This window comes from Oncorhynchus clarkii, chromosome 25 (assembly GCF_045791955.1).
Source record: "Oncorhynchus clarkii lewisi isolate Uvic-CL-2024 chromosome 25, UVic_Ocla_1.0, whole genome shotgun sequence".
NCBI classification, from domain to species: domain Eukaryota; kingdom Metazoa; phylum Chordata; class Actinopteri; order Salmoniformes; family Salmonidae; genus Oncorhynchus; species Oncorhynchus clarkii.
Genome location: NC_092171.1, coordinates 4,085,874 through 4,100,179, shown reverse-complemented (window position 1 = coordinate 4,100,179; position 14,306 = coordinate 4,085,874). Strand labels below are relative to the sequence as shown.

Genomic DNA, 14,306 nt, shown 5'->3' with positions numbered 1-14,306 from the left:
AGATGGTCCAAATGAAAGCAGTCAGCTACAGTATATCAGACTCTTACAGTATATCAGAGTCCTGTATCAATGACCATCAGCTACAGCATATCAGACTCTTACAGTATATCAGTTTATCAATTTATCAATGACAGTCAGCTACAGTATATCAGCGTTCTGTATCAATGACAGTCAGCTACAGTATATCAGACACCTGTATCAATGACAGTCAGCTACAGTGTATCAGACTCTTACAGTATATCAGCGTCCTGTATCAATGACAGTCAGCTACAGTATATCAGACACCTGTATCAATGACAGTCAGCTACAGCATATCAGACTCTGTCATTGATACAGGACTCTGGTATACTGTAAGTGTCTGATATGCTGTAGCTGATGGTCATTGATACAGGACTATGATATTCTGTAGCTGACTGTCATTGATACAGGACTCTGGTATACTGTAAGTCAGCTAGAGTATATCAGAGTCCTGTATCAATGACAGTAAGCTACACTATATCAGACTCTTACAGTATATCAGGTTACTTTTACTTCATAATTCCAAAGTAACAACACCATGCATTGCCACACTGGCACCATTTCATGACATTCTCGCAATGCATTGCACAACAGGTACATACTGTAATAACTAATTATAACCAGGGGCTCTATTCAATCTGTATTGGTGAAGCGTTACAGATTGCGTGATAGAAATTTAGCAGTTTTTTCAATACATCGGCAGGACAGAACGGCAGCGTTGGGTATGCCGACATGGGCAGTGTTCACAATGAATGCAGTCTCCACTAACGCGGGAACATTGCCCTTAAATTTCATCATGCAGTACCGCTGAACTTCCGCAATATGGATTGAATAGAGCCTTAAATCAGACATAACATGGTCATTGCCATAACATTTTTTACTTAATCATATCAGCCGATTCTTGTAGTGTTTTTTTCTAGTAATTATGCAAATGACTAGGCACAATATCTACAACAAACTGCTACTGTAGGTGTTGCACCCTCATGACATAAACCCTCTGATCTTTTATCCTACGCAATGTGTACAATAGGAAACAAGTTTAACCTTTGCTAATTAGGATCCCCTTGTACACCTAACTGTGGTCAGTTTATTGGAACACAAGCCCTGATATTTGCCAGCAGGAGACTGGCATTAACAGAGGTTCAAAAAGAGGCTTGAATCAATCTCCGTGATAGGCTCTTAAATGTGAGGATCTAGTGGGGAATGTCCTTTGTTGTATCTTCACACTTCATTTGACAATCAAACTCTCCCTTCATGCGCAAATTAACTTCAGACAGAAATCCAGTATGCCGAGATGAAAAGGTTTGCTTGAGGCAAAAGTGGTGGTTTCATGATCCCAAACATATCATACAGCTGTCTTGTCACAGAGGAAAGTGTTATTGTTTGGATGGGAGAACTGTAGGGAGAGTTGAATCACTGCTTAACCATAAAAAAACATAACCCTAAAAACGTCATAATATCGAAACCCGAAGCAACTAAGCACTGACAACCCCCCCCCCCCCCCCCTAATTTGGGGAAATGTAATCCATTTGTATAACAATTGGTTAAATTAAATAAAAAAGTGTTGCTGCTTGACAGTATTTCTTTGCAATCATTACCAATTTGACCCCATTTGGTGCTTGTTGGGTTATATTGTATTCTATTTACTTTGACGCTTTCAGTTCAGTGAATAGGGATAGTTCAATGAAATTGCATATTTATATATTCATCTACATTTTGGTTTTGTTAAACTAGCAATATGTAGCCCATGTATCAAATGCTGTTGGGACAAAAAGAGTATGTATGACATGCCATAATATTTTTGGCCAGACAGTATCAGATACATGGGCTACACACACACACATTTCCTTTTCCTCTCCCTCAACGACGATGGCAGTATTATCAGCAGCACCTGTCATTTTACTAAAGAAATGCTTATTGTATCCCCCTTGCCTAGAGTCGAAGGGCCCGGGGCTGGGTTTCTACTAAGCTAACATGGAATTGTTTTACGGTGGTCATACCACCGATCATTTAACTATTTGATTTGTAATTTTTTATTTTTTATTTGCTACTAGCCTATGGAAACATATTGAATTACAGATTCATACATGGAAAAAAGATAGTCAAACATGTAATCAAAGGGAAGTATGTTTTGAAGTTTCTGTCCTATATCTGAGAGAAAAGAAAGCTCATATAATTAAATGTGTTTGTCATGGAATAACTTTCATGAAAATAAACTTTTCGCCTTGACATGAAGTATTGTGTGTAGATTGAATTTTCACCTTTCATGTGAAAATGCCATATTCACTTCCATTAATTTTTCAGCAGGCACCGGGTTGGTTACCTTTTAGACGAGTCCTGTGACACTTGTGGGAGTTCTAGCGCAACACCAACGGGTTCGTGACAGTCTCAACTTTTCATAGAGTGGTCATATTAGTGTGTAGCACAATATGCTACAGACGTTTTCGTGAGAAGAGTGATTTTCCGGATGTCTCCTGGTCTGACGAAATACCGCTGTAGCTCGGCCACCTTCCACTGCAGATGCGGAAGATTGTAATAAGTGAGCAGCTCATGAGGCCCCTTGATGATGTGAGGACCGAGACAAATGCCTCTTCTACCTAATGGGAAATATGCCAGTGGCTTGCTAGTTGTCTGAGTGCCAAATACACAAATGTTATGTTTCAAGCTCCAACAGTGCAGCAATATTTAGCAATACAATAACAATACACATGTAACATTTTTTATATTTTTTTAAGAACAAGAAATTAGACATACAAATAACACTGATGTCCAGATGATTTCCCCCAAAACGATGCAGGCACGTAACAAGTATTTAATCGCAAGGAATATTTCATAGGTTGTCTTCTTAACAGCAGCAACAAACATTTGAGAGAATGGTTAAGCGCACACATGGTTGTTGACACGATAGCTTATAACGTGTCTTATATTTGGGCTTTTTGCAACATAAAAAAAATTATCCAGTACATGTTAGTTTGCTAAGCTTGCTTTGTGTGATGGGTAATTTATGAAGACTTGTGCCTGAATACCTGGCAAATGTCCTGGGTGCAATACCCCTTGAGTGCATCAAGGGGTATTGGGGGTGTATACCTTCTAGAGGTCGACCGACTAATCGGAATGGCCTATTAATTAGGGCCGATTTCAAGTTTTCATAACAATCGGAAATCGGTATTTTTGGACACAGATAAAAAAATGTACACCTTTATTTAACTAGGCAAGTCAGTTAAGAACACATTCTTAATTTCAATGACGACCTAGGAACGGTGGGTTAACTGCCTCGTTCAGGGGCAGAACGACAGATTTTCACCTTGTCAGCTCGGGGGATTTAATCTTGCAACCTTACAGTTAACTAGTCCAACGCTCGAATCACCTGCTTCACATAGCACTCCACGAGAAGACTGCCTGTTACACAAATGCAGTAAGTCAAAAGTAAGTTGCTAGCTAGCATTAAACTTCCTATAAAAAACAATCAATCACTAGTTAACTACACATGGTTGATGATATTACTAGTTTATCTAGTGTGTCCTGCTTTGCAGATAATTGATGCGGTGCGTATCGTTGCTCCAATGTGTACCTAACCATGTACATGAATGCCTTTCTTAAAATCAATACACAGAAGTATATATTTTTAAACATGCACATTTAGCTAAAAGAAATCCAGGTTAGCAGGCAATATTAACCAGGTGAAATTGTGTCACTTTTCTTGCGTTCATTGCACGCAGAGTCAGTGTATATGCAACAGTTTGGGCCGCCTAAATTACCAGAATTTTACGTAATTATGACATAACATTGAAGGTTGTGCAATGTAACAGGAATATTTAGATGCCACCCCGGTTCCGTATTTCACTGAAAGAATAAACGTCTTGTTTTCGAGATGATAGGTCACTAATATGGTCGATTCCGGAAACTAAGGCTCGTATTTCTGCGTGTTATGATGTTTTAACTAAGTCTATGATTTGATAGAGCAGTCTGACTGAGCGGTGGTAGGCAGCAGCAGGCTCGTAAGCATTCATTCAAACAGCGCTGTCGTGCGTTTTGCCAGCAGCTCTTCGTTGTGCGTCAAGCATTGCGCTGTTTATGACTTCAAGCCTCTCAACTCCCGAGATTAGGCTCGTGTAACCAATGTGAAATGGCTAGCTAGTTTGCGGGGTGCTCGCTAACAGTGTTTCAAACGTCACTCGCTCTGAGACTTGGAGTAGTTGTTCCCCTTGCTCTGCATGGGTATTTCTGCTGAGGGTGGATGTTGTCGATGTGTTCCTGGATCGAGCCCAGGGAGGAGTGAGGAGAGGGACGGAAGCTATACTGTTACACTGGCAATACTAAAGTGCCTATAAGAACATCCAATAGTCAAAGGTTAATGAAATACAAATGGTATAGAGATAAATAGTCCTATAATTCCTAGAATAACTACAACCTAAAACTTCTTACCTGGGAATGTTGAAGACTCATGTTAAAAGGAACCACCAGCTTTCATATGTTCTCATGTTCTGAGCAAGGAACTTAAACATTAGCTTTCTTACATGGCACATATTGCACTTTTACTTTCTTCTCCAACACTTTGTTTTTGCATTATTTAATCCAAATGTAACATGTTTCATTATTTATTTGAGGCTAAATTGATTTTGTTTATATATTATATTAAGTTGAAATAAGTGTTCACTCAGTATTGTTGTAATTGTCATTATTACAAATAAATAAAAATAGGCAGATTAATTGGTATCGTCTTTTTTTGGTCCTCCAATAATCGGTATCGGTATTGGCGTTGAAAAATCCTAAATCGGTCAACCTCTAATACCTTCCCATTAATCGTAGTAACATTCCAGGAATTGAACACAGAGGGGAGAGGGTGGAGGGGCTCTGAAATGTTGGAATGCTCTTAATTAACCTTTTACTGCAGTGGGCTAAATCAGGGTCACAGAGTGTTTCTTGGTAGTTTTAAACAAATCTTCTTTTGTTTCAAAGTATATACACCTCACACACATGGCTATGGGCTTAAACATAAGACACATGTACCATGTCAGATAACAGGAGGTTAGTGGCACCTTAATTGGGGAGGACCGGCTCATGGTAATAGCTGGAGCAAAATTAGTGGAATGGTATCAAATACATCAAACACATGGTTTGATGCCCTTCCATTGGCACCGTTCCAGACATTGTGAGCCGTCCTCCCCTTAGCAACCTCAACAGTGTCAGATAAAATGTAATACATTTTAACTCTACTTTACAGTATGAGTTTGCATCCCAATATTACATCACAGAAGACTGAAATGTAACAAAATTAATGTTCGGTGGGTTTTTTGAAATAATGTTTATTCATTTTGAAATGATGACATTTTTAACTAATATTCCACCCATGAGGCCACTTGGTCATTTGACTGCAGGAAAGCCTGCTGGAAGTCAGACCGCTAAGCAGAGAGTCAGGAATGCCTGATGGATATCAATACAGCACCTTTGTGTTGAACTGGAGGTACAAATCCGAGAATGGCTCTGACGTTTTGCCGTTTGACTTTGACCAGCATTTAAATGACCCATCACGGCCGGACAGCAAATCAATTTATTAGGCAGTAATGTATGTAACCAGAGGTCAATCTTTTGTCTCATCTACAAACATGCATTTTCACAGTTGTGATGTGTTTGTGTGTGTGTGTAGTGTTGTTATTCCATCGTGTTCTGCCTCAGAACCCCTGTGATCACAGCTCTAGAGCCCCAAAGGCTGTGTGTATCATGTATGTATGTTTGTGTGTGTGTGATCACAGCTCCAGAAAGGCTGTGTGTCTATTTTGTATGTGAGTGGGTGTTTAGGTGGCAGGCTTTTACTATGTGCAGTTCAAGCCTCATTGATCAATCTATGGAGCACTTGTGGGGCTTTTTTAAAAGAGGGGGGTGTCACAGTTTGCCTGATGGAAGTTTGGTGAAGCTATAGTGAGCTCCATCGAGTCTGTTGCAGAGTAGGCTGTGGGGGAGGAGGGGTTGATCCTCCGAACATCACTTCATAAATAATGCTTTGAATAATGCAGTCAGATAGAGCTGGTTGACATGGACTGAAGGGACGTGGTAAAAATAGAAAGAACATTTATTATAATGGCCATGCTGGCCTTATTGAGGGGTCCGATGAGCCTAATAGAGGGTATGGAGGGAGAGTGGCAAAGAGGAAAAATCAGATCTGTAACTGCACTCACATTAATGTGCAAATCTATGGTACACATGAGTGCATTGGTGTCTCTGCATGAGTCTCTTAATACTGCACTATCTATATAAAATGTTGCTCTAATATAAACACAGAGGATTATAATTCAAGCTAAGGGATAGGGACTGGAGAGATCAGCCTCCACTCTGAAGGTGCAAATGCACTGTGCTCGCTGGCTTATAAATTTCGTGCTGTGCTTTCTATCAATCTCCCCTTTAGTGTTAATTTGAAATTAGAGGATTTTGATTTGCTGGGCTTCTTCTAAGGGTACATACAGTGTATTGAACGATGCACTTCGGTCATGGGTCATTCTAACTTACAAAGCACAAGAAAGAGGATTTCTACACCCACTCAGAATATTTCTGTAGTTACTAACTGTTGCAATTAGCATTCCTATAACATTATTTTGTTGAAATACAGTTTGATCTCTGAGAAATTAAGCTAATTGATTGCGCCACAATTGGCCATTTTAATTTATAGTACCCAACATCCGATTTGGACCACACTTCTTCCTACCAATATGTATGTTTTTTTGTTTGTCAAAAGCCACCCACTGACCCCCCACACCCCAAGCCAATCCCACCCCAACAACCAGTATATAGTAGAGCGGACAGGCTTGAATTGTGAGGATGACCACACAATGTATTTTCATCCTGATCCAAATCTATTGGTTTTCTACCAAAAGTTGCAAAGAAAACCTTATGATCTATTTAATAAACACAAGAGACCAGCACAATGTATAAAAGAGCATAGTGGTATAGCAGGAAGAGTGGCAAATAGTGGTCAAAACCTGGTACCTTTAGACTACTTTATGGTAAGTAATACAAGTGACTTTAATTACAAACGTAACTGAACAGGGGGGGGGGTCACCAGATTCACAGATTCACAGGGAATACATGAGATAGTATGAATAAGCAATATTCCAAGCCACAGCTTCATACTACTTGTCAAACATAGAGCACTGATACTGTATACTGTTGTTGGGGTGGGATGGGCCTGGGGTGTGGGAGTCCGTGGGTGGCTTTTGACCATTGGTGGATTTTTTTACGTTTTACTCATTGGTAGGAAGAAGTTTGTTCCAAATTGGGTACTATTTGGGTATTATTTGTATTGAATATTATCTGAATCCTATCAAATAAAATTGCACATTTGGGTTCAATCAATTAGCTTAATATCTCAGAGATAAAATTAAATTTAAACAAAATTGTATTTTCTGAATGCCAATCGGAATGCCAACCCGTTTCTAACTACAGAAACAATGTCAGAACAATCTGAGATGGTGGTTGTCATAGCTTGCTGAAATTACATGGATACACTCTTAATACTGTGAGTACTGAGGGGAGAGATGTAGAGAAAGAACACAAGACAAGAGAGGAAAATAAACACAAAAAAGGCAGAGAGAAAGAAACACAACAACGACAAAGAAAAAAGAAAGACCCGTGGCAGGTCTTAATTACTTTGCACCTCTCCAACTGTCAAACTACCGTCACATCTCCTGTTTAGCATTAGACCACAAATTGGTCACAAACCAATTCGCCTCCAAGTTTCAGGGGTTAAAGAAAGTCCTAAAAACGTGTCCTTAGGTAATTACAACAGCTATTATTGTTCTATACCCAACTCTTTCGGGCCCCACTAATGCTGTAGTTTCTGGAGTTTTGACTAAAGGACTGAACTTGTATTTATTTTCGCAAATATCCCTCGGTACTCCAAGGGAATGCTGTTCTTAGGATTCTTCAGTGATAGAACTGGGGTAGAAACATTAGGAGCCCATCCCATCCCTTCATTGATGTTTGGAGAAGTACTTTTTTCACAAAAAATCCACCTTTATGATAAATTATTGCAATCATCGCATTTGCAGACTAATGTAAAATAGCTTACTGTTCCTGATGAGTAGATTGGATGGTCATAATTAAGGCTAACATAACCTACTCACTGCAAAAAAAAACATCGGAACAATGCCTGCCTTCTCATTTCTTGCTCAGCCCCAGCTAGAAGATTTTTTAGTTGTCGTATCTGGAAAAAATTTGACCTTTAATAAACAGATTTCATGCAATTCTACAATGCTTTACATGACTGGAGACATTAGCCAAATCTTTCATACCACAAAAATGACAAACAATAAAAACATCCTCGTCTTGAGTGCAAACATCTAATCTAGGCCTACAAAAAGGGGGGATACAAAGCCGTTGTACAATTACTATCTAGTCTTGAGGACAGCATTTGTATCCTAAAAAAAAATAAAAAAAATTCCAGTGGCACTGACTCACCCAATGCTAAAGACATTGAATATGCACCAATGCTCTCCGCTAAGTGCCAATAAAAAGGCTACTGTTGATAACTAAAGACTTTCGTGATTCAAAAGGAGAGATATTTTTGGATTTCTTCAAAAACAAACTTTATTATTAATTATTACAATAATGGAGCTGGTCAAATACCACCTTAAGTGATCACCGAGAGACCAAATAGGCAGGGCTAGGCTACAACTCTTCCTAATCCTCCTGAGTCTCCATGACAAAGAACAGATATGTAAAAATATGCAAGGGTACATTGTGCTCTCACGCAACAGACTACAAGATTTACATGGTGCCAAATGTCTGTCTCTAGGTCATTTACTAATAGTTTATACAGAAATACTAATGTAACATAGGACACTAGGTCCTTTCCTCAAATGATGAGGTCCAGTGTCCATCTGCGATGTGGGAGAAATAAACTAGAGGGAGGGTTTGCCTGGCACCGGCAGACAGAACAATATTTCACACAGACACTAATCATTGAATGGAATGCAGTCTTTAGGTTTTATCACCAAGACATCGTAAATCAAATGTCAGCATTAAGCCTCAGAGGCTCCTCAGAAGAATAGACGTGAGAAAGTACTAATATAAAAATATATTCTAAATATAAAGTAATGTGAATAATATAATGTTGTAATTTCCACCAAAAGACAGTTTTTTCTTTGTCTTCTCTTTTGTGTTTTTTTGCATTTTGAAATATTGCGATACGCCTATGCCTATTTGTTTTGCAGAAGTAATTACATAATTTTGGCAAATGTTATTCAATTTACTTTCTATTAGACGAGCTGCCTATGCTTGATCCTTCAACCTTCACCTCATTGTTGTAGAGAACAAAGGTATCTAGAGATTTGGGATTCAAATAACATTACCCACTGTGATCTCCCTTCAAAGCGTCGGTGTCTGGTGTAAAAACAACATCTGTCAATTCGACTACTTAGCCGCATGAGTTGAGATGAATCAATAGTGCATTATCAGAGCATGCAGACACACCACGGGACGATTTCAGCACACTAACTCCTCAATCTTTCCTATCCAATAAAAATGAAACAATAAGAATGGAGTGAGATTTCCCCACTCGTTTAAAAAGAAGTGTCCTTTAACCACTTTCAACTATTCATCCCTCTCTCGCCTGTCCCCCTCCCTTCATGTGTATCTGAATAAGCAATTGAAAAGATTGGTGAATGTAATTACGTTCTCCTTGGGGGAAAAAAAACTATATGTTTGTCATGTTGTATTATCATGACCTTGTCTTATGCGTCTTTCTTCAAGGTGAGTTGCTGGTGGGTCGAGCCGGACTGGGTGTCCCACGAGGTTACTGGAACTTCTCCTGGCTGGCCGAGGATGAGCTAAACTCCCCCAAGGCCGTAGCGCCAACGTCAGGTGAGCATCTAGTTAGCGTTTTGTTGTCAGAGCCTCTAAGATTAACTGACAGGCCCCATCACTCTGTCCCAAAAAGACGGCGCTCTCTTTATGTGATGTGGCGCTTGCCGTCAGCTCTCCAACAACATCCATAACCATCTCAGTCTCGTTCGTCCTTCGCCCTCTGCGGTTTTGTTTTTCACCATCCCTGGCACATTTAACAATTAGCAGCCTCCGGGATGTTGTTTCTCGAAGTCTCTGAATTTGAACTGAAACAAGTTTAACTGAAGTGTAACTTAAAACCAGTGTTAGTGTTTCAAGTGTTACTAAAACAAGGAAATACTCTGAAACGAGTTCTACTGAAACAAGTGTTACTGAAACTCAGGTGCAATACATGGATATACACTGAGTATACAAAAAAATTAGGAACACTTTCTATGACAGACTGACCAGGTGAATCCATGTGAAAGCTATGATCCCTTATGAATTTCACCTGCTAAATCCACTTCAATCAGTGTAGATGAAGGGAAGGAGACATGTTAAAGTATTTTTAAGCCTTGACACAAATGAGACATGGGCTGTGTATGTGTGCCATTCAGAGGGTGAATGGGCAAGACAAAAGATTTAAGTGCCTTTGAATGGGGTATGGTAGTAAGTGCCAGGCACACCGGTTTGTGTCAAGAGCTGCAACACTATTGGGTTTTTCGCGCTCATCAGTTTTCCTTGTGTATCAAGAATGGTCCACCACCCAAAGGGCATCCAGCCAATTTGACACAACTGTGGGAAGCATTTTGAGTCAAAATGGGGAAGCATACCTGCAAGCATCCTCGTAGAGCTTGACACCTTGTAGAGTCCATACCCCGACGAATTGAGGCTGTGATGAGGGCAAAATGGGGGGGGTGCAACTCAATATTAGGAAGTTGTTCTTAATCTTTTCTACACTCAGTGTATGTCTGTCTATATATCCATTATAGCTTGGCTTCTTACAGCACATTCAAATCACTGGGACTCCAAGGGTTCAGCCAGGTTGAACTTTCACCCTCGCGGACCCTCAGAGGTCAGAGGTGGTTTTTTAAGTGATAATTCAGAGATGGCTGGCACTAAACTGTCACCGCATACTGTTTATGAAGCGCTTCCCTCCCTGTGACTCCCAGGAACTTTGGCTCAACCACCTGTAATTGGCAGCTACGAGACACTAATTGGTGTCACTCTAAAACGGGGCTCCAGTTTGATTTAGAGGTAACTGGCCCGTCGGCCCGAAACGAGCGCCACCCGTGTGTGCTGTCATTCTATATGGGATGACAGAAATGTCCCTCACCCAGTGACGTCCACTCACTCACCCCCAGAAAAAGGAGGGGGGGGTGTGTTTCTAATTAGCACTGTGCCTTCGAGATTGATGAATCAGGATAGTTAGCTGGCAATGAGAAAGACAACATCTAGACATGAAAAGCGCAAATGACCAAAACAGCTCGGAATGAGAATGCTTCCGCAAATAAGGCCCTTGTGGGTTGAGGGAAATCAAATCTTAATGGTGACCAACATATAGTAGTTGACTCTCACTAGAATGTTATGTGTGATGACAATGTGTATGGGTTTGGCAAATGTTCAGTTGCAAAAAACAGGAGGCGATTGTGAGATACATGAGCCTTAATACAAAAATAAGTAAAAGCCCATCTTCAAAAATAATCTATGAGAAGAAGTGCTAGGATCAGGTCCCCCCTGGCCATATAATCTTATGATGATCTAAAAGGCAAAACTGACCCTTTATCAGCACTCATCCTCTGACTCTGAATACGGCCCCAGAGCTTTAACCATGCCCAGAACACTTAACATCTTTGGCAAACCTATTGCATGGTTGAAAGCATTGTCGCATGGGGTACTGTTGAGCGCAAACAAACAGTGCCTTCTGTTTGCTATTCCGAACCAATACTGTACCTACAAGACGAACTATAATGTCAGTTCGGTGAGGAAACAGGCAGGGGTGCACAGTGCTGATAGGGGCAGGCTGGAGAGTGGAGCCGAGTGGAGAGAGGAAGGGAATGGAAGAGGGTGGTGGCCGGTGAGCACTACTGTGCTTCTGCAGGCCCGGTGATAGATCTTAGCTGTCTCCACAGCATCTGCTTGGCGCTGGCATTTATTATGGCCACTTTCCACCAGCAGCATGGGCAACCCCCCCTCCCTCCTTCCTTTCACTTCGCCCTCCTTTCGCCCTCTATCTTTTCCTACTTCAGCGCTCTCTCTCCAACTCTTTCCAGATCGAGATGGATTGTCCCGATTCAGCCAATGATTGCCAGCGATGAGACAGACCCAAATGGACACTTGTGGAGTGGTCCACTATAAGGGGGGGGAACTCATCGTATGTAGTGGGATTCTCAGTTCTTGAAGAGTCACAATTTGAGCCACAACATCTGGTTGGATGTTTGACAGTGGGAATTTATGGAGACTTACAGACAGAGGAGCTTCAAGCGAGCTTCAAGCGGTGCCACTGTGTCAACACCTGTCAAGTACGGTTGAATGATCAATACCTGGTGTTGCGAGAATGAAACACCATCCTCTGATCATCATCCAACCTCTTTGTTAATAGTTGACCATTCATCCTCCCTTGTGTCTTTACCTTTTCTCTCTCTCTCGCGCTCCCAAACCTGCCCAAATCGTTTCCCCTCATCTACTACAACCCTAGGTTGAGGCCACGCATCCAGGCAGTCGCCTCTGTAATAAATTGAGAGCAAGATGGGTTTTTGATGGAAATCAATCTTCAGGTAGCAAAAATAGAGCAAGGACCAGATGATTACCATAAATGTTTGTTCCCCCAGTGCGGCTGTCTGATCATTTACGCTTTATTTCATTTATCCTATCCACATCTTGTATTGTCTCCTCTGTCTGTCAAAGAGGACTCACTACTCATCTATTCATCTGTCTGTCTGCCTGTATATATTTGACAGTGTGGCTCCATCTCAGGGGACAGTGAATGAGTTTACCCTAGAGGAACCAGGCCATAAAAAAGTGGAATCGAGACATAAAAAAGCTGGAGCTCACAAGCGATTCAGTAGTAATCAAGAACAAACATATTCATCATCCCAGTTAAATAATTCACAAGCACATTTGTCAAATCGTTTTCAGGATGCGTCGGGCACTGTCGAATGCAAATACATTAAGTGTTTTTCAATTTGAGAAAAATGTGCGTTGTGATGCCTGGCTCAAATTTAGCAATTTAATTTGTATTCTAAATCAAGATAGCCACCTTTGGTATGATTCTAAACGACCCCTGACTCTGAAAAGCAGCAAGGGTGTTCAATTTCAGTTACCCTTGATAAATGGGGTCAGGGTCATTGTGTCATGAAAGGGTTATTAAGCAATCAGGAACCTTTTTAACACAGCCAAATGCAATAGGAATGTGGGGTAGGTGCATAATAAGAAAAGGGTTTGAGGGAAATTACTAACTTGTGTCTCCAAGTGGCCACACACACACCTCTTGAAAGTGTGCACAGTTCCTAAGTCATTTCAGTAAACATTTAAGTTGCAGCGATGGGATAAGACTAACTACCAATTGGATATCACGCAATTGGGGAGACAAGGGGTAATTGTTTTTATTTTTATTTTTTAAGTCTTCAACGTTAAGGTGATTTAAACATTTACTTTTGCTCTCATAGCTGTGCCTTTGAGGAACAAGCACACTTAAACAGGTCCCTTTTTCAGGACCCGGTCTTTCAAAGATAACTCGTAAAAATCTAAATAACTTCACAGATCTTCATTGTACAGTGGGGCAAAAAAGTATTTGGTCAGCCACCGATTGGGCAAGTTCTCCCACTTAAAAATATGAGGGAGGCCTGTAATTTTCATCATTAGGTACACTTCAACTATGACAGACAAAATGAGAAAAAAAATCCAGAAAATCACAATGTAGGATTTTTAATGAATTTATTTGCAAATTATGGTGGAAAATAAGTATTTGGTCACCTACAAACAAGCAAGATTTCTGGCTGTCACAGACCTGTAACTTCTTCTTTAAGAGACTCCCCTGTCCTCCGTGTTTAGAGGACAAAGAATGCTGAGTTGCATCCAAAGAACACCATACCTACTGTGAAGCATGGGGGTGGATCATCATGCTTTGGGGCTGTTTTTCTGCAAAGTGACCAGGCCGACTGATCTGTGTAAAGGAAAGAATGAATGGGGCCATGTATCGTGAGATTGAGTGAATACCTCCTTTCCATCAGCAAGGGCATTGAAGATGACACGTGGCTGGGTCTTTCAGCATGACAATGATCCCAAACACACCGCCCGGGCAACGAAGGAGTGGCTTCGTAAGAAGCATTTCAAGGTCCTGGAGTGGCCTAGCCAGTCTCCAGATCTCAACCCCATAGAAAATCTTTGGAGGGAGTTGAAAGTCCGTGTTGCCCAGCAACAGCCCCAAAACATCACTGCTCTAGAGGAGATCTGCATGGAGGAATGGGCCA

General features: G+C 40.8%; 1 protein-coding gene across 1 annotated transcript in view; it reads left to right on the top strand.

Moving 5' to 3' along the window:
* LOC139384000 (c-ros oncogene 1, receptor tyrosine kinase) overlaps positions 1–14,306 on the top strand; it is a 678,262-nt gene that overhangs the window by 210,542 nt on the left and 453,414 nt on the right. The window contains exon 2 of the mRNA XM_071128628.1: positions 9,763–9,873. Within this exon, the coding sequence (XP_070984729.1) occupies positions 9,763–9,873 (111 nt within the window). The remainder of the gene's footprint in view (positions 1–9,762; positions 9,874–14,306) is intronic.